Raw genomic sequence first — 23,266 nt, 5'->3', positions numbered from 1 at the left:
TCAACAAAAGAGATACAATTTTACCTTCATTTCATCACAGTATTTCAATGATGCGACAAACACTTTTATCACTGCAATTCCTATTAACTCATCACAATTTTAGAACTTGGTTCACCTCCTCATAAAAGATCAAAACAAAACACTCTCAAATGGATCGCCTCAGCCCATCTCGTAAAACTTCGACTAGCCCACATTGGGCCCAAGTGCTAAACGGCGTTAAAAGAGAGGTAATGCGGGTTCAAATCCCTGAAATGAACCTGTGGTTGAATTCTAAAATCGTATTATTATAAGCCAAAAATAGAAATCACGGGCAAAAAAGAGCCCGCGCCGTCCGAACTAAAATCAGACCCGGGAATGCTTATACCAAAATCCAAATCCCTAAAATTTTTAAATCTACTCAAGCCCTAGAACCCCTCAAATTGGGAAAAAATTTTGAGTTTCAAGAGAGCCCTAAAACCAGAGCCACAGAGCGCCAACATCTTTTGTTTTCGAATTGCAAAAAATGGCGCTTCACTTGTATATCCTTCTTTGCTATCCCTCTCTCTTCATTTCCTACAAAGCCACTCGCTCCAACTCGTCTCTCCTTCATCGTTCTTCTCTCTCGATCTATTCTAGCCCAGTGAGAGTGAGTAGAGAGAGAAGGATTAGTTTTCCATGGCTGACCAGGAGAATGTGCGCATCACTCGGACGGCCAAGAGGAGAGCGGCGGGGAACACGGAGGATATGCCGGTGCCCAAGAAAAGGGTGGTGTTGGGGGAGTTGCCTAACGTGTCGAACGTTGTCGTTTCGGTGAATCCCAGTTTGGGGAATGAGCCACAGAAAAGGAAATCTAGGGCAAAAACCAAGGCAAAGAAGGCTTTGGTGAGTACGACGGCGAAGTCAACGACGGAGGATGTTGCTGAGAAGGTTGATATCGATGGCGAGTCCCATGATCCTCAGATGTGCGCGCCTTATGCGACGGACATATATGACTATCTACATAAGATGGAGGTTAGTGAGTTTTAGTGTATTTGCTAATTTCAATTGATTCGTTTATTGAAATAGAGACAAGACAATGATTAACTATGGTCTTCGTTGCATGATTTTGGCTAATTTTCATCTGGGGGTGGCCGTCACTTGACCTGATGGTTCAATCATGATCTCTTTCCGCTTCCAATTGTCAATGCCACCAGTTGGGGTGTTATATTCTGAGTATGCATATTTCATGTAATTTGTGCTTTGATGTGATATTAAAGCGGGGACTTTACTGTTCTATAAGTTTTTGTTCTATAAGGTGCATAATGCACAAGTCCTCCCCCGAGTCCAGCATACCCCAACTTTGAGGTATACGACGTAAAATACCTAAAATGGGGTACTCATTGAGTTGCTCTAAAACTACTTCTTGTGTGCTCTAAAATTTACGAGATAGGTCATTGCTTAGCCCAACATGTGCGAATATCACCTTGCATTATCTTTCTACACTGAATCTCGTCTCATGTCTCAACTGGTCCATTAAGATTGCGGGGTCTTAATGGTACTCAAAAGTCATTCCTTTGTCAAATGACATACAAATTAGGTAACATCAGCTTGTAAAGAAAAAATTGGCTGTAAAGATAAGGCGGCAGTCAATTTACATTTACTTTTCAGTTTTTAGAAAGTCAAGCAAACAGATGGTTCAGTTACGAAATATGTATCTTGAACCATCACGTTCATAATCTGAATGGATTGTTGAGAAATGAAAATATATTGGAGGACTGACTGATTCTCAATCTTTTCTTGTTGAATCATTTTCAACTGTCAAATATCTCTGACTTTAAAAGTGAACACTGCCAACATCCCAACTGCTTAAATTGACATTGGCAAGGTGAGCGATTGAAACTTGTGGATGAGAAAAATGAGCCATGTATAATCAGCATACCAGGTGAGCATATCAAGTGTCACATGAAGAAAAATCTACATACCAATTTTTTTTGGAAGCAGCCATAAATATAAGATAAATAAAGAGGTGGGAAAAAATAATTCACAGCCCCAAGATAAATCCCAACCTAACGTCCAAAGACGTCACAAGATTACAAATCACCAGTCGACCCATCTTTATCACCAGTCAAGAGTTGGTATGAAGGATAAGCTCAATAGCCAAAAAAATATCTTATCTTTATCACCAGTTGACCCCTATATAAAAGAGGTTAAGGTCGACCTAAGATACGCATTACACTTTACAATCAGTTCGATTACTAAATCCCGAGGCCACCAGGGGCCGCCACCCTCTCCTAAGGTGTCAGGGGGTTCGTCATTTCATGACAACCCTCTCTGCTGCTAACGCGTAGATCGTCCACAAAATTAGTGGAAGCAATTTCTATGCCTATTGAATTAATGGAAGCAATTGATGCAAATATGCAATCACCAAGCACACTTTGGAAAGTCTTTGTTGTGACTGACCTAGTTTTGAGTTGGTAGTTGAGAGTCGTTCAACGGGTCGATTTGTTGTGGACTAACGAATAATCGATATGCTTGACCCGCTTAAACAATACCCCGAGTCCCTTGCCCAATAAGCTGCGTGTCAATCGAGTTATGGATTTGGATGAAACCAGTAAATTTGAGTTGATTATACGTTAGGGTTGAGTCAGGAATTCATACGAGGGGTCAAAAGTTTGACGGGTTAGAAGACAATACCCCAAAAAAAAATTTAATGGTTATTTATTGAAAAATTATTTAATTTCTCATTGATTATAGGAAAGTCAAAGTGAAAAACAAAAGTATCATTGAATGCATAAATACCATGTATTTACAAAAAGAAAAAAATTAATCAGCAATCAACACACGTTGAATCCATTGATCCAAATTATGCACGTGAATTTTTTTTTTTCATAAGGTTTTGTAGTAAGGTTTAGTGTTGTGTTGCTTCTTTTCACAAACTCCATGTTTTCTAGGTTGAGAAAATAAATATAAATCATATGACCAAACCACAAAAAGAGATCAAATACATGATGACATTGATTCAAGAAAACAAAACAAGGGTATGTTGATTGTTTGTACAACAACTATATTCTGATTTTTAATTAACTTAATATATTATATAATTTTTTCAAAATTCAGGGGGCTTAGGGCCACCCCTAGGGTCCGTTTGGTAAAACGGTTGGATTGATTTTCAATAATAGTTGAAAAACTATGGAAAAAAGCTAAGCTTGAAGCTGTTAAATATGTTGTGAGGTGTTTGATGAACTAAAAACTGACGTTAACGGAAAAGTTGTTGAGTAAAAGGATTATCCTAAATTTAATAATATTTTTCATAATTTTTTAATCATTTTTTATTAAATTTAAGCTAATAAATATAATTTATCAGTAAAATTTATTATAAATTGTTTTTATATCAAAATTGAAAATATTAATTAGTAAACGAAATAAAATAATCAAATATAATTTTGTAAATATTAATAAAAATTGTTAATAAACAAATTGTTAAGTAAAATAATAATGTAAATATTTTTTAAAATAAAATTAATAAAGAAATGGTAAGTGAAAAATATTACAGCATGAGATCCTCAAAAAATGACCCCCAAAGACCCCCATTTAATGTGAAGTGTTGGATGTGAAGTGAATCCTATATGTGTATTTTTAATCAATGATCATTTTAATGTCATATATATTTAATTAGAGAACTTTTGAGAGTCATATTTTAAGGTGTCTAACATTATCCAAATTGTTTTTTTCAAATAATGTTAATATGCATGTGGGCCTAACCTTTATTAAAAAAGTAATAAATTGTAATTATTATTGTCGGACCCACAAAAAAATTTGAAGAAAAAAAACCACTAACGCCACTCAATGATCCCTTCAACACAGGTAAGTCCTCCATACCACATAATTAGAGCTACAGCGATAACATAATGGAAAAATCAGTCAGTCAAGCAATCAAATTTATCTTTCAAGTCTTTCTAATCTCAGTCCTCATTTATATTTTAAAAGGGGCCATTGCTCAACCTATATCCAACAATTATAAGACGTTAATTTCTACATATTACGACATCCACATTAATGAAACTAAATCTCTAAAATGTAACATAGGATGGTCTCCTTGCCTTGTCCTCTGGTTTAGCTAACATGACAGTTGGTCCCAACTTCTGAATTATCCTTCACATCTCAATCGTATTCGTCGATAGGTGTCTGAATCTCACACGACTTGAGCCGTTAATGGGCAGGGCAACGAATACAAACCCCTCATAATCTTTAAAAGTCCTTCGTTGACGGCCTACTGCTTTGTTTTTATTTTCATGACTCTGAGACGCACGGTCTTAATAATGGACATAAGAGAACCACGAATAGCTCAAATGATACTCATGTGTGTGATATTTCATAGAGATTTCAAGTTCGAGCCATCCGTTTCCCCTGTATTCAAAATAATAATAATAATAATAATAATGGACGTAAAATTCCATATGGGTCTCTACGAAAGGACCAACACTAATTGGTACTCGATTGTTGATATTCTAAAAACATACTGTAACTCGTGTTTATACAGGTTCTTCTCACACAGTCAGACAATAGAGCAATAAACACATAACAATCGAAACAAAAAGAAGAAAAGAAGAAGAACACAAGGATTAATGTGGTTCGACAAAAGTGTCTACGTCCACGGAGTCTACGTCCACGGAGTCGACGCTACTCTCCTCTCTCGCAAAACTTTCCCTTTGCTAGAGTTTTTCGGTGTCAAGTAATACTTTCAATATTATTTTCTTGCACTCTGAAATTAATGGGGAAAAACGATCTTCCACTGTATAGTGCTCTCCCATAGTGCAAATGTCAATTACCTCCTTCCCAAGCTATCCATCATATAGACTGATTGGAGCTAAATGCTACGAGTCAAGTCATTTGTCCCCCCGATTATTTAAGGATGAAAAGTGCTTGCAAGTTGCAACCACATTATGTATTGACTGAAAGCTAAATACAAGTCTGGAAAGTTAGACCCTTTGAAGTGTAAAATGGGCAAGACTCCTCCCCTTATCAGTCGACAACACTATCAATGAAATTTATTTTATCTTTGAAAAATGGACCAAGCTAATTCATCTACAATATATCTTTATGTGTTGTCCACTCTAAGATATATATACCGATTTTTCTACCCTCCCCTCACGATTTTATTAGGAGGACCCATGGTCTTTGAAAAATGGACCGAGCTAATTGATCTACAATCTTTATGTATTGTCCGCTTTGAGGTATCTGTATGGATTTTTCTACCCTCCCCTCACGAGTTTATTAGGAGGACCCACGGGAGAATGCCTGTTTACCCTGCTGGCTGATATTCTTCCATGTCTGTTTGTTACAAATTAGAATTTTCAGCCGAATACACATCATCAATATTGTCTATTTTGGGTTATTCAGTTCCCGTGGATACATCAAGCCCGCATGACTTTGCATTCCAGGAGGTCACCCATCCCAATAGTGTCTGCTTGGGGTTGTTCGGTTCCCGTGGATACATTGGATCCGCACGACTTTGTCTTCCCAAGAGATCACTCATCCCAATAGTGTCCGCCTACCCTCCCCTCACGATTTTACTAAGAGGACCCATGAGACGCCTGTTTATCCTACTGGCTGGTATTCTTCCATGTCTGTTTGTTACAAATTATAATTTTCGACCCAATACACATTAACAATATTGTATGTTTTGGGTTGTCCAATTCTCGTGGAGTCATTGGACCCGCACAACTTAGCCTTCCTAGGAGGTCACCCATTCCAATAGTGTTCGCTTTGGGTTGTCCGGTTTCCATGGATACATCGGACCCGCACGACTTTACCTTTTCAGGAGGTCATCCATCACAATAGTGCTCTCGTAGAAGCACGTTTAACTGCAGAGGTACTATGAGATGTTTTTCTCCAAGAAAATGCATTGTGGATGGTTAAGAATTGAAATTATCTATATATGTTAACATAGAGATCTACGAAAGGGGAAATAGTGGGGCTGCAATAAGCTACAATTATAGCCCCCAAATCCCTCCAAATAAGTTTTTTTTGATGTTATTAGGATTTATGAGTTATGATTTAGTATTAAGGGTTTATGATTTATGATTTAGATTGTAGGTTTAAGGTTTAGTGTTTAGGATCTAAGTTTATAATAATTATTTTTTTTCCAAAATCATCTATGTTATAACAATTATGACCATCCTCAATCGAGCCATTGGTTGAGTGACAATGACTTTGCATGTCCCTGACTTCAGGTCATGGGTTCTAGTCTCATCTCCTCCTGAATATTTATAAGGAGGTATGTGGGCTTAATCTACCCCTGCGTGAGCTTGGCTTGTACCTCCTGCTTGGGGCATGTTGACACCTCTACTTTCTTAGGCTTGATCTGGTGGTGTGTCGTATATTGTATCTATACTTGTATTCAAAAAAATAAAAAACAATTATGACGGTCCAAAATACTAAATAACAAAAAAAAATTGGAGGGGTAATTACAAGCTAGTTTATAGTTAAAGTAATTACAACCTCCGATCCCGACGAAAGGAGGTGTCGTCTGGACTCCAAAGCAACGGTGGGGCCAGAACAAGATCATGGGCTCATCTGTTTGGGCCTGGGTCCTAGGTTGAACTTTTGGGCAATTGTTGTGCCCATGTTTGATTTAGGCCAGACTTACTAGGCCTGTTCAGATTGTGCGCTTAATAGGCCTTACCTTGACCCTGACCCAACGGACCCATTCAGTTTCCTGACTTTCTGAATATGCTAACCGGATATACGTCTGGTAGAGTTTTGGCCCATACAGATGCAGACATGAAATTGATATTTTTTGAGCTGACCCTGAATGTTGTGATGAAAATGGTTTGGAAGAAGAGGTATGTGGGAGAGAATGAAGGAGATGTAGAGGAGGCCGGGAGGTTTAAAGAAATTGTGACAGGATCCCTTTGAGTTAAATGGGACTTAACTAATTCAGCGATTTTATTCCCATTTTGAGGTGGGTTGGACAGTTGGACCCAATAGTATTGGAAAAAAATATGTAATCCTGTTTTATCATCAGTTAGAAAGTTCATTTCTCCTTATAACACAATCAATCGAAACCCAGATTAATAAATTGAAGAATAATCTAATCCGGATTAAAGTATGGATAAGTAAATTGAACAAAAAATTATGTGTTTGGATTAAAATATTGGAAAAAAATATGTAATCCTGTTTTATCATCAGTTAGAAAGTTCATTTCTACAGAGCTCGCACATCCCTAACGCTCGGATGCGCCTCTACGACGATCTCCTCACCAACGGGTACGTTTTCGATTTTCATCATACATTTCGTTTTTCTGTTACTGCGGACATATTGAATTTAGATTGATTTTGTTATAATCAGTTACTACACGACACGGCTGTGGATTGGTAATCCGCCTCAGGAATTTGCGCTTATAGTGGACACTGGGAGTACTGTGACTTACGTTCCGTGCTCAGGATGTGAACAGTGCGGGAAGCATCAGGTTTTGGCTTCTTTAATTTCGACTTCCAATTACCAATGCGGAATCAAGTCTTGGTTTTCCTCGATTCTGTGTTTTCTTTCCAACCAGGTTTTGTTTTGTGACAACAGTTTCTTTGCTCCAGTAATAGATGGACGAGTGATGTTAATGTTGCAAACCAAATTTTCCTTTGGTTGCAAGCAATGTAATTGGAATAGTTATTTGACTGCTTGAAATCACGTCTAGGAAAATTTTCTTCTCTTAAAATAATGGATTTTTTTTTCTCAAACATAGGTGTTTTTGGAATGGATTCTCAAGTAGACTGCTTAGAAAGCAGTGACTTACTATATTTTTGGTTCCAAAGGACTATTGTAGTTTTTGACACTAGACAATACAATTGAGTTTTATTTGCTTTAGTTTAGTTTAAAAACGAAATCAATCTCGAATCCGTTTCCCCAATTTGCATAATTGTAACTTGTTTGACATTGATTTCTATTGCCAACACATCCCTAGTGGAAACGATAATTTACTCACCTCTTTATTACTTGTGCGATTTGTGCGCTTGCGAATAATTCACATCAGGAGTACCAATTGATTTTCGTTTTTAAAAAATGGAAATGTAATTCTCTTGGTTCACCAATATGAGCTAAGTGTGATATTTACCAGTTTAACCTTTCCCAAGAGCTAATTTTTGTTATTGTTTAGGATCCAATGTTCCAACCAGAGCTGTCTACCACCTACCAAGCTGTGAAGTGCAATCCTAGTTGTAACTGTGACAATGAGGGAAAACAATGCACATATGAGAGACGATATGCTGAGATGAGCTCTAGCAGTGGTGTTCTTGCTGAGGATGTAATTTCTTTTGGCAATGAAAGTGAACTCACGCCTCAACGTGCAGCTTTTGGGTGTGAAAATATGGAAACTGGGGATCTTTACAGCCAACGTGCTGATGGTATAATGGGTTTGGGTCGTGGTCAGCTCAGTGTTGTGGATCAGCTAGTTGACAAGGGTGTTATTAGCGACTCATTCTCACTATGTTATGGTGGGATGGATGTGGGCGGGGGAGCAATGGTTCTTGGCGGGATATCTCCTCCCCATGATATGGCCTTTACCCGTTCAGACCCCTTCCGCAGGTAGAATATGATGACACACCACCATGATGATTGATTTATTTTTGCGAAGTATGCATTAGTGCATCTCACACATCTACTATAGTTTTTGGATGACAACAGCCCATACTACAATATTGAGCTTAAAGAACTACATGTTGCTGGGAAGCCATTGAAATTAAGCCCAAGGATCTTTGACGGTAAGCACGGAACAGTCTTAGACAGCGGGACTACATATGCCTACTTCCCTGAAGATGCTTTTATTGCATTCAAGAGTGCTGTGAGTTCTATGGCTCCATTTTCTATCTTCTCTTGCTTTAGTTGGTTTCAAAGTTGAGTTAACACTTAAGAAATTTAATATGACAGTCAAGCTGTTTTTTCTTTCAGCAAAATGTCTTCCTAAAACATTCTTCTTCCTATCACTATTACTGCAGATCCGTGCATCTAAATAAAGGGCTTTATCTTATTTGGATTTTGGCAATATTTGAGGTTCAGAAGTATATGCTCATGCTCGCAGCTTGCTAGTAGTGTTTAGTTAGCCTTGATGAACAGTATGAAATGTACAACAGCTTTAGCTGTCCTTGCACGAGGGATTCCCAAGGGTTAAATGATTAAATTATCCTCTATCCTAGAGGTTGGCCTTTTGGGTCAAATGGAAATTTAACAATCACCTTTGATGGACTTGTGATCTAGATTGCATTGTATTTTTATCAATTATAAAGAGTAGCTGAACAGGGAAGATGATAAGTTGCTCGAATAAGTATAACGTGATTTTGGAATATAAGATAATGAAAGAGAGAGAAAAAATATCTTTAATAATGATATGACTGCTTTCATTTAGCCAAAGATTATTTTATACTCACCAAGATACTTAGAAGATTGGAAACCTAAACCTGCTAGAACAGAGGTTCTTTTTTGGATGTGTTTGCGAGTTTTTCCTTCTTTCTTTTTAAAGAGTCAATGTGTCTATAAGTCTTGTAGACCTCTACTTTCTTTGATTCTTTGTATTTCTCTTGCTCATAATAATATTAATAATAATGAAAAAACCACCGAGTCTATGGAATTTGGAATAAGAAATATATTTAGAATTTTTTAAAAATTGAGTTTATAGGATTCCAACCCTCCTTTACAAAAAAAGAGTATATTAAAGTTATTATTTGAAGAAGAAAATAATTGTTCTTTAAGAAATCATTTAAGATATTTGGAAGTTTCATATCATATGGTTCCCTGTTGGGTGTGGTAACTATTTCCAATGATGATGGCTAAAATATATTTTTCATACCAAAGTGATGCATCAATTATATCAATATGGGATCCATCTTCTATTTCTAACTGGACAATTACGTAATGGTTGGCATAAAACAGCACGCCATAGGAATAATAATGGTTCATGGTTAATTTTGAATCCCTAATTGCAGATCATGAAGGAGATCCATTCCCTCAAGCAAATACGTGGTCCCGACCCGAATTACCATGACATATGTTTTTCTGGTGCTGGAAGGTGTTACTAATTATAAGCTCATAGAATTGTCAGCTTTTATTCACTGTATTGGTATTTGCCGCCTTTAAAATGTTTCTGAGTGCTTTATGTGAAACATGATGTAGGGATGTCTCTCAACTGTCAAAAGTTTTTCCGGAGGTTAACATGGTGTTTAACAACGGACAGAAGTTAACATTGTCCCCGGAGAACTACCTATTTCGGGTAATTTGATTAGCTAACATTATTGAACTTTCCCTGTTTGAGGACGTTATAAGCATTGCATCACTGGGAAAACTAATTTAATGTTTTTTTGCTGGTCTTGTGTCTTGTTTTGTTTCTAATATTTTCTAAATACACCATGATATTATCTTTTCTCTGTTTAACTTTCTAATGTTCATTTTTTCCCTCTATTTTTAATGCCATGATTTGAAGCACACAAAGGTTAGTGGTGGATATTGCTTGGGAATTTTCCAGAATGGGAAGGATCCAACTACTCTCTTAGGAGGTATACAATGTCATTTGCAGATCTCTCTCTCTCCCTCTGTGTGTGTGTGCCTGCATGCTCAAGCCACTTACATGATACATTCATTATTTCATTGAGGAACTGAGATCTCTTAATTTTGATTTGTCTGAGGCAGGAATTGTTGTCCGTAATACCCTTGTTACCTATGATCGGGAGAATAATAAAATTGGATTTTGGAAAACTAATTGTTCAGAACTATGGAGGAGATTGCAAATTCCTGGTGGTCCTGCCCCAGCACCTTCAGTTTCTCCCAGCAGTAATGGAAGTATAAGAATGCCTCCTAGCCCACTGCCTAGTGGATCGCCGCCAGACATCCTTCCTGGTAATGTTTGCTTGTAAAATGTACCTGGCCTTTATTCCTCTCATCAGATTTAAAAATTAATGTCCAAAATAAAAGTCTGAAGATGCGATGTGCCTATATTAGCAATTGGTTTTCAATGTTTTGCTTGTGTTTCATGCCACATGCAATGGTTAGAAATATTATAATCATAATCTGAATTATACTACCAATGATATTGTTAATAGATTGTTCATATTATCATCATGCAAGATGAGGCATGTTTTTCTATGATGGTTGTTGAACCTTCCTACTTGAGGGAACACTTAACAATTGTGCGTGCTACTTAGAGAACCAGAGTAGTTAGAGAGACAAAATGTAAGGTCCTTGATGTAAATCATACTACAATTTCATGGAAAATACCTTTTCCTTGTATCCTTACCTTGAATTATTTCTTGTAAACTCGTTTGCATCACTATCTTATTCTATTTCCCCTTAGTTCTTTCATCATTTAAGTTTTTTGTAATATTGTCTTCTTTTATCTGAAGTGTAATATCAATATGACTTGGACGGACAATTTTTAGGCTCTGTTTATGACTATTATGACTAGCCAGTTGCTAGGACCTCACCCATCTGTCATATTTTGATATTTTCCTTCTCATCAGACTTCTTTTCAGCTAGTGGTTATTGTTTACTGGTCTCGGTTTGATTGTTGGTCAACTGTATGCCTTCAATTTGAATCCCACTATCTTCTTCATCTTCTTCCTCATTCCTCTGAGGCTCTGACCATGCTCTTTGTTCATGCCCCTGTTCCGCAGGTGTTGGACATTCTTCTTGGCTTGCCCAAGTGACATCTCTCCTTGGAAAGTGTTCCCTTTTGGCGTTTGTGATGGTTTGATTTTACCCTTTCACTTTTGAAGTGCTGTTTGTGCTTCTTTTTCCATTTTTCTTGACGGTCCTTAATTTTGCCTCTGATATCGCCTCTCCTTCTCGCATGCCTATGACTACGGTTTCTTTCATACTCTTTTGTTCCACGAGCGTTGGGCATTCTTCTTGGCTTGCTCAAGTCAAATCACACCAGGGAAAACGGTCCCTTTTGGTGTTTGTGCTGGTTCCTTCTACCTTTATAGATTGCCGTGTTGTTTCACATTCCTATTTTCTACCTTGGCTACGGGTGTCGAATAAGTCAACATTCGAAATGCTACTTTTTGAAATTCCATTCATTATCTTGCTCAGTAGCCTTTTATGCCCGTCTCCAATTTTTTCGGTGATGGCTCTTATTTTGACTCTTGTATTGGTTTCCAGATGAAAGGACCATATGTTCTTTAGTTGAAGCAGTGTTTTAAAAGGCGGGTTCGGAAACCGAGGCGCTTGACTTATTTGAGGCGAGGCGTAAGCCTCGGTAAGAATCAACAAAAAAACCTATATGCTTAATCTAAAATGTACATGTACACATTCAAATAATATAATCATATCAATTTATCAATTTATGAAGACATGACTCCATCCATCATCAATTCAAGTGATCAGTAGAGAAATTTGGAGTTGGACGCAGAATTAGAGAGAAAGTCTAATTGAATAAAGTCTTCAAGAATCAAAATAAATCAATTACTTCCAGCCATTCTCAATATGCTAAAGCTACATGTCTAAAACTAGTGGGTGTTGTGTGGATGATAGGATTTGAAATCTGTCAAAATTATCACCGCAAGTATCTTATATACTAAACGAACATTTTTTTTCGTTATAGTTATCCTATGAAAGATGGAACTCCTCCAAGCCAGCTTCACATGCTCGCTTTGCAAATATTAGCAAGAATAATAAGAAAACAGAATCAATAAAGATCTGAAGACTGAAAATCGTACCTTCTATTCAAGATCTTGGGCACAAGTCGCACAACACCAACAGAGAGTTAGAGAGAGAGAGAGAGAGAGTATGTATGAAGCTGAAAATTGATTCGATTCCTTGGACGATTTGTTTGTTAGAGAGAGAGAGAGTCTTCGAGAATGTCTCAAGAATCGTCGTCCTCGGTTGGAATGGCCTCGCTGGGTTGTTTGTGTTTTTGTTCTTTGTGGGCGTTGCTTTTGATAAATTGTGGTGTGTCAACAATTACGCCTCATACGCCTCGAGGCGCAACGCCTCGAGGCGTACGCCTCAGGCATATGAGGCGTAAGCCTCACAGGCCTTTATCAAGGGCGTACGCCCGGAGGCAGCTCGAAGGCGCCTCGCCTTGAGGCGCGCCTCAGGGCGTACGCCCTGACCGCCTTTTAAAACACTGAGTTGAAGTTTACACATTCATAGGGTTTTGGGTTGCCTTGTCCAAATTCCTCCATTGTGTTTACCTCCCGTTGGATAAACATCAAAGATTGTGGTTAATCTCCACTCATTAGTAGTTTTCCCTTTGTCCCTTTAACAAGATCAAAAAGCTCCCTTTCAATAATGAAAAATCTCACATCCTTGTATCTGCATTGGCTAATTGTGATTCTTTGATTTTCCTTCGACTTATGAGGCTCTGTGGCTTGGACAATGTGACTATTGTTCCTGATAGCCCTAGGGGCTGGGGGTGGAGGTTAGGTCCTCGAGCGAAAGTGAACTCCATTGATGGGTTGCTGATATTGTTAGTGCGAGGATTGCAGTGTTGCTTTCAGAATGATATGCCTCGGCAAAGGGGTGGTGACTTTTTTATTATATTGTTTTGATTGCCGAATTGCCATGGGCAGGCTTGTGTTTGGGATTTAATAAAAATTTTCATTTTCAACTCTTGGTGGTTATCAAATATTCTTGATTTCTTATCATAAAAGACAGGTTGCTGGTTGTGATTTTGGTTTGTTCCCGTAGGCCGCATAAGTTGTGTCATAATGACAGGGGAGTAGTTCTTGGCACCTGGTGGTGGGTTTGGCAATCTTAGTGACCGTGGCATGTTAAACGTCTGAAGATTCTTGCTCGCAACCTGATATCATATTTTCTTAATACTTGCCAACATTTTCCCAATCAACAAATTATGATACTTATTTAGTCATAATTGGCTGAGACATTGCCTATAGATACTGAAGTTCTTGAAGTCAGGCTATTTCAGGATGTTTGGTCAAACCTAAAGAAAAAAGATACAGTGTCTTTTCTACATTGCTGGGGATATACTGTGATTTCGTTAGACAAAATCATGTGGTCGTGCAACATTCAGAAGAAAAGGCATTGATTTTTCATACCTGCGTTTGTGTGCATTTGAACTTCATTTGATTTTGCATATGCCATGATTAGAATTTCAAGATCCTCGCGGACATTTTGTTGTCATTTAATTTTTTAATCATACGCGGTCCAGGAAGGCAATGTAGTTCTCTAGACATGTTTTTCGTTATTTTCTATAGCATTTGAAATATACTAGTAATTACATGCAATGAAAATCATATCATCGTCGTCATATAGTCATGATGTATTTTCTGCTTTTGATGCATACTTCTGCAGTTCAGCTTGTACTTATATTATGGAATTTGGTGCTATCTCTGTGCGTTATGTATACAGATGATTTTCGGATTGGAATGATAACCTTTGATATGTCAATCACTGTGAATAACATTTCACCGAAGCCCAACTTCACTGAACTTGCAGAGTTCATTGCCCATGAAATGGAAATTGATGAGTTACAGGTATTATGGTGTTTCTTCACCTTGTCAGGTTTTAAGTTTTATGGACTCTATAAAGCAAGATATTGTATATCATTTATAGCGTGCTGTTTTCATCTGGCTGTTGAACTCATCTTTTAATTGGATCTTGATCACTGAATTGTGAGATACTTCGCTTTAAAGACCCCTAACCCACTGACTAACTTAGGTAACAGGCAATTGCAGCTCGCAAAAGCCTCAAGCATGGAATTCAACGTTTCTAGCCTAGAAACTATTGCTGGTTAATTACTCATCCACAGAAAAGAAAAGCTAACCAGGAGAAGTTAAAAAAAAAAACAAAAAAGAAAAGGAAAATTCTATGTTGGGCTTGATCCTTGTAAGTTTATAGGTTAATGATTAGTGGATGGGATGCAAAAGATAATGATTGGTAAAGGCAGTGTTAACCTAATTCGGTTACCATCATTTTGTACGTCCAGTTCCATCTGAAAGAGTTCATGAGATGATGACAATATTGCTTAGTCCCAGCAAGCATTCTATATCGACTGAATTTGGCTCAAGAGTTATACCAATGTCTGATTTCAGGTTCATCTGTTAAATTTTTCTCTCAAAGAAAATGCTTATCTTGTTAGATGGGCCATCTTTCCACCTGAATCGGCTAGATACATCTCAAATAGTATGGCAATGGTAATCATTCTGTTATGATGAAATATGCAATTGGTTTGCTCTGTAAATTTTGTTGAATATGTGCCAGCTGATTCTTTGTCATTTCAATGTGTTAGAGCATAGTTCTGCAATTAAAGGAACATCGTCTGCAGTTTCCCGAAAGATTTGGGAGTTATCAGTTGCTTGAATGGAATGTAGAACCTCGAAGGGAGCAGTATGTTTTCTTTCTGTTCTTCAAATTTCTAGTGTTTTTTTTTTTTTTTTGCATGGCTCTTTTAAACTCTTATACATGATTTAATTTTCTTTTCTAAGCCTATGAACATTGAACACAGTAAAAGCCCCCAAGAACACTTCTGTGCATCTTGGATAAAACCATGCACAGAAAGGGAACAAGGAAAATTGCGAATTTGCCATGCTTGAAATACTGTTTGTGGTAGAAAAACTTCATTGATCACAGTTCTGCTAAGATCCAACATCTGGGACATATTTAAATGTAATAACTCTTTTCATTTTCAATGTCCAGACACACACAGTGAACTGGTCTTAAAGATTTGGCTAAATCAATTCTCAATGTCTCATATATGGTGACCTGAAAGCATTCCGTCTTGTTGGGTCAGTTAAACTGATAAAATAACATGTATCTCCCTTCATTTCTCTCATTTCTCTTTTCTACTGTTTCTTCTCTATGAATAACTGTGGCCTTAAGATAGATGGCCCCAGTAACTAATTAATAATCATTTTTGCTGCCTGGCAGTAAATAGGGCAATTATAATGTTCATGTACAGTGTAGTGTTGTAGGATTACTCCCTTCATTTCTCTTTTCTACTGTTTCTTTTCTATGAATAACTTTGGCCTTAAGATAGATAGCCCCAGTAACTATTTAATAATCATTTTTACCACCTGGCGCTAAATAGGGCAATTATAATGTCCATGTACAGTGTAGTGTTGTAAGATTACTCCGAGCAAGTATTAATTGTCGAAAAGGTCAGAGAAGGAGATTAGAATCCAATATGCTATTAGAAATGGAAGGTGTTCATTTTCATTTCATTTATATTGGTATCATTAACTTCTTTGGGAGGATAATGTGCCTGTGGGATGTACTCATCCCACAGGTGATAGTCGTGTAGAACAGTGGCTCTGGCAGCAACAAAATTTCCCTTACCTGAACCGTTTCCGTAGGGTTATGGCAGTAACTCTATTAGTACTCTGTAGATCATAGTCTTTCTATGGTCAGTATTAGATTTCTCCAAATTCTAGTGCGAATATTATTTTGGTAGCAATATTATTTGGGTAACCCTGTAACCCTATTAGTTAATTGTTATGTTTCATAGTTTTTCTATGCTGTTTCTCTACATTTTTTTTATTTTATTTCTAAACTTTCAAAAAATCTCTATAAAGGCACACAATATCAGGAACTTTAGTCAGATAGGCTATGCGGAGATGAATGCACGATCATACTTTTCTATTATTCACCGGACTTTTTTATTTGGCTGTAGTTTTCTGTTTAAAAGTGCGCTATTTAGTTACGTGTATACAAAAGGGTTTAGCTATAGATAGATTTTGCTGCATTGACGTTTTGGCTCCTCTGGACCATTGCAGGACATGGTGGAAGCAGCACTTCTTGGCAGTGGCTGTTGGAGTTCTGGTAACTCTGGTTGTTGGTATGTCAATTATGGGGGTGTGGTTAGTTTGGAGGCACAGGCAACGCACAGTTGGTACATATGAGCCTGTTGGTGCTGCTACTATCCCTGAGCACGAGCTTCAGCCACTTTGATTTTTTGAGTTTTTGTTAGGCATGCTGATTCCATTGAATAGTTCTATGGTTTTCTGTTTCACTAGGTTTCCCTTCTGATACCTCAACCGCTGTAAAAGGAAAACATTAGAAAAAAAAAAATTAGAGGAAGATGACTACACTTTTATAGGTTTGGAATATTGTGATTGTATGTACCATAGATGAGATCATAAACGAAATATTCTTACGGGGCATTTGGTTCATAATTGTGTAAGACGAGCATGAGATAAGGAAGAGATGAGTGCGAGGTGCGAGGTGAGGTGAGTGCGAGGTGAGGTGAGGTGAGGAAGAGATGACTTGCGAGGTGAGTGTGAGATGAACATGGTCATGTTTGGTATAAAATAAATTATAAAGAGTGAATATGAGTATGAGAATATTAGTAGTATAATTTTCATATTATTTTTTTTCTTATCTCACCCTCATTCGTCACTCAAAATACCAACTAAATGTTCCCTTAGAGTTTACATTAATAGTCAAATGATGTTCAATTCCTGGAATACCACACCCCATTAAATCTTGTACAATGTGCTTTATGTTTTTTTTTTTGGTCAGGTTTGTTTTCTGTTGCTTTTCATATGACTTGTGTTGTGTGGAAGTGGAACGTGTACACAATATGAAGGGAAAAAAAAACATGATAATTATCTAAAAAAGACGAGCGCAAGTTGTTAGAAGGCCCACGTTTAGATGTCGTAAAGGTAGTCCATTAGAAGGCCCAGATGCCAAAAGCATCTTCTTTTGTACTAAGCCACTTTATCAATACTTCAATAGTGGATACCACATTGGAAACCTGTAACTAGGAGTGATAAAATTTTATCCGATTCGAATGATGGAATTTATCCAATCCAAATAAAATCAAGTTTGATCATAAATTATATATCTGAAATTTGGGTTCAAACACAATATTTTTGTCCGGTTTAAAACTGTGTCCGAGTTCAAACTCAAAAATCTTGTCTGATTTACTTGTTCGAATTTAAACCAATTTGCGTATGATCAATGAAGCACGTCCGAAATCTAATCCGGATTATGATCCTGACATATAAATATTTCATAAACATGTATTGTCGTCCGACCAGAAATCGATTCGAAACCCTTTTTTTTTTTCCACCCCTAGACTAGGATACGCATCTCGAAATGGTTTTTTCCTTTCTATTTTTTAGTCTTTACGATTGCATATGTTCTGCCGCAACAGCTAGTTAATTAGAGTATGCTAATTTCATAATATGTGTTTTTTTCTTGAAAGACAAATATACACACACAACACACAAAACTAACTAACCAAACATCGCCCCTAAGGGTAAAAAGATGTTTGGTTCACTAGCCTTAGATACTACACACACACTTGAATTAAACGATGTGGTATTTTTAACATCACGATTGTTAAGCGAACTCAAACAATTTTGACAAATACACACACCGAACTGAAACGGGAAGTTTAGTTTTACATGATACGTGTTAAATAGCAAGTCTTACATAATTTCTTCTTTTTTATTAAATACAGGTTTTTTTACTCTCTTTTTTATGCGACAAGGTGATGGGGATAACTTTAGTGGTTTTTTTTTTTTAATAAGTAATCATAATGAATGCAATTGAGTGAAAATTTGTTGGCAACAAGTCAAAAGCAACGGCATGAGTCTAGTCTTTGTCCCTCAATCATTTTTTATGAACTCTAATATCCTCATCTCCATCATATATATGATATGATAATACCATTTACCAACCAAGGGAAACACCAATAGGGGTAGCTGGGTAGGTATAGACTAAGACTATACATATAGACGGAAAAACAAAAAAGAAAAAACCAAACCCAGTCTGCATCCCCGTGATTGGCGATGCAAAGAAAAAAAAAACAACCAATTAGGCACATTTGACAAAGGCGAGGTTGGCTACTTGTGCTTTTTACTTTTAGTCGAAAATCTTTGCACAATACGAGGACTCCATTCTTCCATGAAATGGAAAACTTAATCGTGGTTGGTTGATGAATCCATCAAAACAAATTGTCAAACCCAATGTGGCTACTTTTGTTGAAAAGAAGACATTTAGTTGATAATCTCCTCTTACTTCCATCTATTCGTCAAAGTTAGGCGCCCAACAACACTAAACTGTCCTTTTTTAATACATGTGAAGGAGTCGAGAATGTTCAAATTCGATATTTCTATGAGATATTATACATATGAGTGTCATTTGAGGTATTCGTAATTCTCAAGTTGTACACTTATTTTAAGAAATTTAAAACAAATTTGAAATTAAATGATGACATTAGGGAATGATTATTGTGGAAACATCATTTTTTTTTATCATCATGTTGTCAATTGGACATCTTTATTGGGCACCAAATAAGAATATAAAAAAAATTAAATTTAAAAAGAAAATAGATAGGCATTATCATCGTTTATGTCCTCACCCTTCGCATGCTTCGCATGAATGCATGATTTTTGTTATTATTATCATATTAAAATTTATTGAATATTATATTATATTTTATATTATTTAATAAATATTATTATAACAAAACAAACAGAAAAGTGAGCCGAAACGACGTAGTACCGCCACTTTTCGCGGCAATAATTTTACCAAAATTAATATATTTTCTTCTTCAGATTTTAATTTTTTTTACTTTTCGCATCAAATCCACAAAATTCTCTCTCTCTCTCTCTACTTTATCGCTGACGCTTCTTGCTCACACTCTACCTCTAGTTGCTTTGCTATTTTCCGGTTGTCGCTGCTCAGTTAACTCTCCACTGATCCATTCACAGGTGCTCCATTGTTTCCATTTCTGGGTTTTGTTTGTTGTGTGAAATGGAGAGAAAACAGGGGTTCTTTTCGGCACTTAAAGAGGAAGTGGTTAGAGGGCTGTCGCCGGGGAGGTCCAGGTCGAGATCAAGGGCGCAGAGTCCGGCGAGAAGTGGGTCACCAATGTCGGGTCTTCTAAGGCGGAGGAAGGGTCAGGGTCACCGCCACGTGCAGCAGCCGGAGCAGTTAATTGCGAGATCCGGAAGTCTGAGGCCTGCAGAAGCTTTATCGCCGCTAAAGGAGGGTCCGGACGGGAATGATCGCGGAGATTCAAGGATGGAGGGGAGGTGGGGCCACTGGATGAAGGAAAAGCTTTCGAGGACACCATCAGTTGCTGGCTCAGCCTTCAAGCGGTCCGATCTGAGGCTGCTGCTTGGTGTCCTTGGTGCACCGCTCGCCCCTGTTCACGTTTTCACCGGCGACCCTCTGCCTCATCTCAGCATCAAAGATACTCCAATTGTTAGTTTCTTTCTTCTCCCACAGTATATTCAATGAGTTTTTAGTGGTAATGGTTGGAGAAATTTGGGGGTAAAGACGGTTTTCTTGGGGAATGGAGAGTCTGGGTTTCTTTGGTTGTGATAGATGAAAAATGCTGCTCTATCACTTATGGATTACTAACTAATTACTAATGTTGCTTGTCTTCATCTTTACACATACCTGTTGTTAGCTGGTAAAGTAAGTTCTAAGCATGAGGACGGTTTGTTGATTACTTTATCTGTTCATGGGGTTTTTGTTTCTTAAAATATTCAAAATTTGATATCTGTGCAATTGATCAGTAGTGATGTAGATATGCAAGCAAAAGAATCATGGTTGTGTCTTTGGGATTTTTGCTCTTTGTAGGTATGATGTCTTAATTGAGTCTGTAATGTGTCTCCGTTGGATGTGCAAGATTGAAATAATGTGAAAATTTGTTTACAATGTGGATGGATACTTCTTTAGCAATTAGCATTAGTTCTATTCGAGTTTTCATTTTAATTCATTTGTGTTGGACCGTTGGTAAATATCCAACAATGTTGCAATAAAGCATCAATGTGATATTTGTGGGTGTCCTGGTGCAGGAAGCTTCATCTGCTCAGTATATATTGCAGCAGTACACGGCAGCATCAGGAGGGCAGAAGCTTCAAAACTCTATTCACAATACGTATGCAATAGGAAAAGTGAGGATGATAGCTTCTGAGTTTGAGACTGCCAACAAGGTGACTAGGAGTCGGAATTCCTCCAAAGCTGCAGAGTCAGGTGGCTTTGTTCTATGGCAGATGAATCCAGACAAGTGGTATGTGGAGCTTGCACTTGGTGGCAGTAAAGTTCATGCTGGCTGCAATGGGCAGCTTGTGTGGAGGCACACACCTTGGCTTGGTGCGCATACTGCAAAAGGCCCTGTTAGACCACTACGACGTGCACTTCAGGTGAAGCGATCATCCTCAGTGATCTAATTGTTTATCATTTTGCAAATTGCTAGTTCTTTGAAAAAACATGAGATTCAAGCTGTATTCTTTTGGCAGGGTCTTGACCCAAGAACCACTGCAAGCATGTTCGCAAATGCAAGATGCATTGGGGAGAAGAAGATCAATGGAGACGATTGCTTTATCCTCAAGCTTTGTGCTGATCCGGCTACACTGAGGGCTAGGAGTGAAGGGCCAGCTGAGATTATTAGGCATGTCTTGTTTGGCTACTTCAGCCAGAAAACAGGGCTCCTTGTTCACCTTGAAGACTCACATTTGACTCGCATCCAAAACAACGGAGGTGATGCCGTGTACTGGGAGACAACAATCAACTCGTTTCTTGATGATTACAGGCCAGTGGATGGAATAATGGTTGCTCACTCAGGGCGCTCTGTTGCCACCCTTTTCCGCTTTGGTGATACTGCAATGAGCCACACCAGGACCAGGATGGAAGAAGCATGGGTGATAGAGGAAGTGGCATTCAATGTTCCTGGCCTGTCAGTTGATTGTTTCATCCCTCCTGCTGAACTACGATTCACATCCATGAGCGAAACCTGTGAACTTTCGCAGGTTCGTGGGGTAAGACCTGCCATCCCAGCATCAACTTATCGTGCTAAAGTTGTTGAGTTTGAGAAACGCCATGAAAATGGTGCAAACAATGCTGCGTGGAGGGGCCAGATGAGCTAGGTTATAAGTTTCTCCACTTTTGGATAATGTCTCTTCTAATTTGTAAATAGAGCAAAGTCATTGACATATTTTCTCAAGAGTTTTGGTTTAATTTTATACTTCTGTTGGGGAATCCCAGTATTGGAGTCAGGGCTTGGGCTAGTGATGACGCACGGAGCTATGAAGGAGGCATGTTTTCCATATACCTTCGCTCTATTTATGTCGGGAAGTAGTGATAGAATTCTTGTAAGCTCCTTTATGACGGTAGTAGATCATGGTAGATAATTTTTCACATACAGGTACCTTGTAATCTTTTTACAAGAGCCATGGCCATTCCCGAATTTGGGTCTGTTTGTTTCTTGAGTTCTTTGGCACTTGGTTGCACTTTGCTCGGCTGAAGACATGTTTGCTGAATGACATCTTTTGTAGAGCTGCCAGTGTAGTGGACTCCTACCCAGGTTTCTTAAGAAAATTGTACCAGCTGCATCAGAATTTGCTAATATTTACGTCGAAGCTTGTCAAGTTTTTGCCTCTCTTTAGTGTTCCTTTTCCCCCTTCTGAGTTGAGGAAGATTGTCAACAATTGCTGGGCAGAAATTGGATTTGCAGCACATATTAAGCATTTGCCTGTACTCGAGTAACACTTTTTTCACAATTTACAGACATCAAACTGTTCCACATTGGTGGAGACCTGGCTAGATGTGAGTAAAAATGTCCACATATTTTTTGGTACAAGAAGAGGGGTTGGTAAATCAAAGTAAATGACAGCAAAGGAAAGCATAATAAAGAGGAAATTCATTTTGAGTACATAATTGCCTCATGTCTTAATGTGATTTAAGGGACAAAATAAGTATTTTTTGCGTAGTTGAGTGACGAAAAATGCCACACTCATACAGTTTTGGGATATAATATTGAAGTTTGTCAAAAAATTTCATATAATAAAAACTTTCTGATATGTTACATAGATGCCATATACAATGTCCTTGATTTGCTTAAATATCCCTTCCAATTTTATACAGTTAAGTAAATTTCATACGAGTTAGGTTACAAAAGTTTGCTTCTTGTATAGTAACACATCTTGATGAACAGTATAAAGGCCACAATGTTCAGCAATATCACACATATCGAGGGCTCACCTTAGCCACTTTGCGGCACCGTAAAGTACTATCCGCAAAAAAAATAAAATTATTCTCATAAAGTGAGACGATAATCACGTATAGTTTGCGTGAGTGTTGAGGCCTAAGGAAGAGGTTAAAGAGAAAGAAACTTGTTAAAGTTTTTTCAAATTTTGGATTGGGTTGGGTTAGGTGTTAAAAAAATTTCAAAATTATGTGGTGCCCTAAGTCGACTTGGTACCCGAAGCCTTAGCTTTGGTTGCTCTGGACCAGTGTTTTGAAAACCGGACCGGACCGGCCGGTCGGACCGGTCCAACCGGTGACCGGCCACTTGTCCGGTCCGGTTGAGGTGCCAGAACCGGTGATTGGTGAACCGGGATATTTCCGG

The 23,266-nt window shown here is 37.9% G+C and overlaps 3 protein-coding genes across 4 annotated transcripts; all 3 read left to right on the top strand.

Annotated features, from left to right (window-relative positions):
* The first annotated feature begins 654 nt into the window (after positions 1–654).
* On the top strand, positions 655–6,876 carry LOC120008806 (cyclin-A3-2-like). Its single transcript, XM_038859172.1, has 3 exons — positions 655–990; positions 1,274–1,323; positions 6,717–6,876. The coding sequence occupies exons 1-3, from the start codon at positions 655–657 to the stop codon at positions 6,874–6,876; spliced, it is 546 nt and encodes a 181-aa protein (XP_038715100.1).
* A 288-nt stretch (positions 6,877–7,164) lies between these two features.
* LOC120009322 (aspartic proteinase 39) lies at positions 7,165–17,069 on the top strand. Of its 2 annotated transcripts, XM_038859863.1 has the most exons (12): positions 7,165–7,226; positions 7,309–7,429; positions 8,111–8,538; positions 8,638–8,794; positions 9,933–10,015; positions 10,120–10,216; positions 10,427–10,499; positions 10,633–10,839; positions 14,311–14,435; positions 14,994–15,095; positions 15,191–15,288; positions 16,674–17,069. In XM_038859863.1, exons 1-12 carry the CDS (start codon positions 7,195–7,197, stop codon positions 16,846–16,848), a joined length of 1,698 nt encoding a protein of 565 aa, XP_038715791.1. In that variant the 5' UTR covers positions 7,165–7,194; the 3' UTR covers positions 16,849–17,069. The 2 variants fall into 2 exon arrangements, with proteins under 2 accessions (XP_038715791.1, XP_038715792.1); XM_038859864.1 differs by lacking the exons at positions 9,933–10,015; positions 10,120–10,216.
* A 2,480-nt stretch (positions 17,070–19,549) lies between these two features.
* Positions 19,550–22,133, top strand: LOC120009651. Its single transcript, XM_038860309.1, has 3 exons — positions 19,550–20,115; positions 20,715–21,062; positions 21,159–22,133. Exons 1-3 carry the CDS (start codon positions 19,663–19,665, stop codon positions 21,783–21,785), a joined length of 1,428 nt encoding a protein of 475 aa, XP_038716237.1. The 5' UTR covers positions 19,550–19,662; the 3' UTR covers positions 21,786–22,133.
* Positions 22,134–23,266: the final 1,133 nt, after the last annotated feature.

This window comes from Tripterygium wilfordii, chromosome 11 (assembly GCF_013401445.1).
Source record: "Tripterygium wilfordii isolate XIE 37 chromosome 11, ASM1340144v1, whole genome shotgun sequence".
Lineage (NCBI taxonomy): Eukaryota > Viridiplantae > Streptophyta > Magnoliopsida > Celastrales > Celastraceae > Tripterygium > Tripterygium wilfordii.
This window is presented reverse-complemented; position numbering and strand designations above follow the sequence as displayed.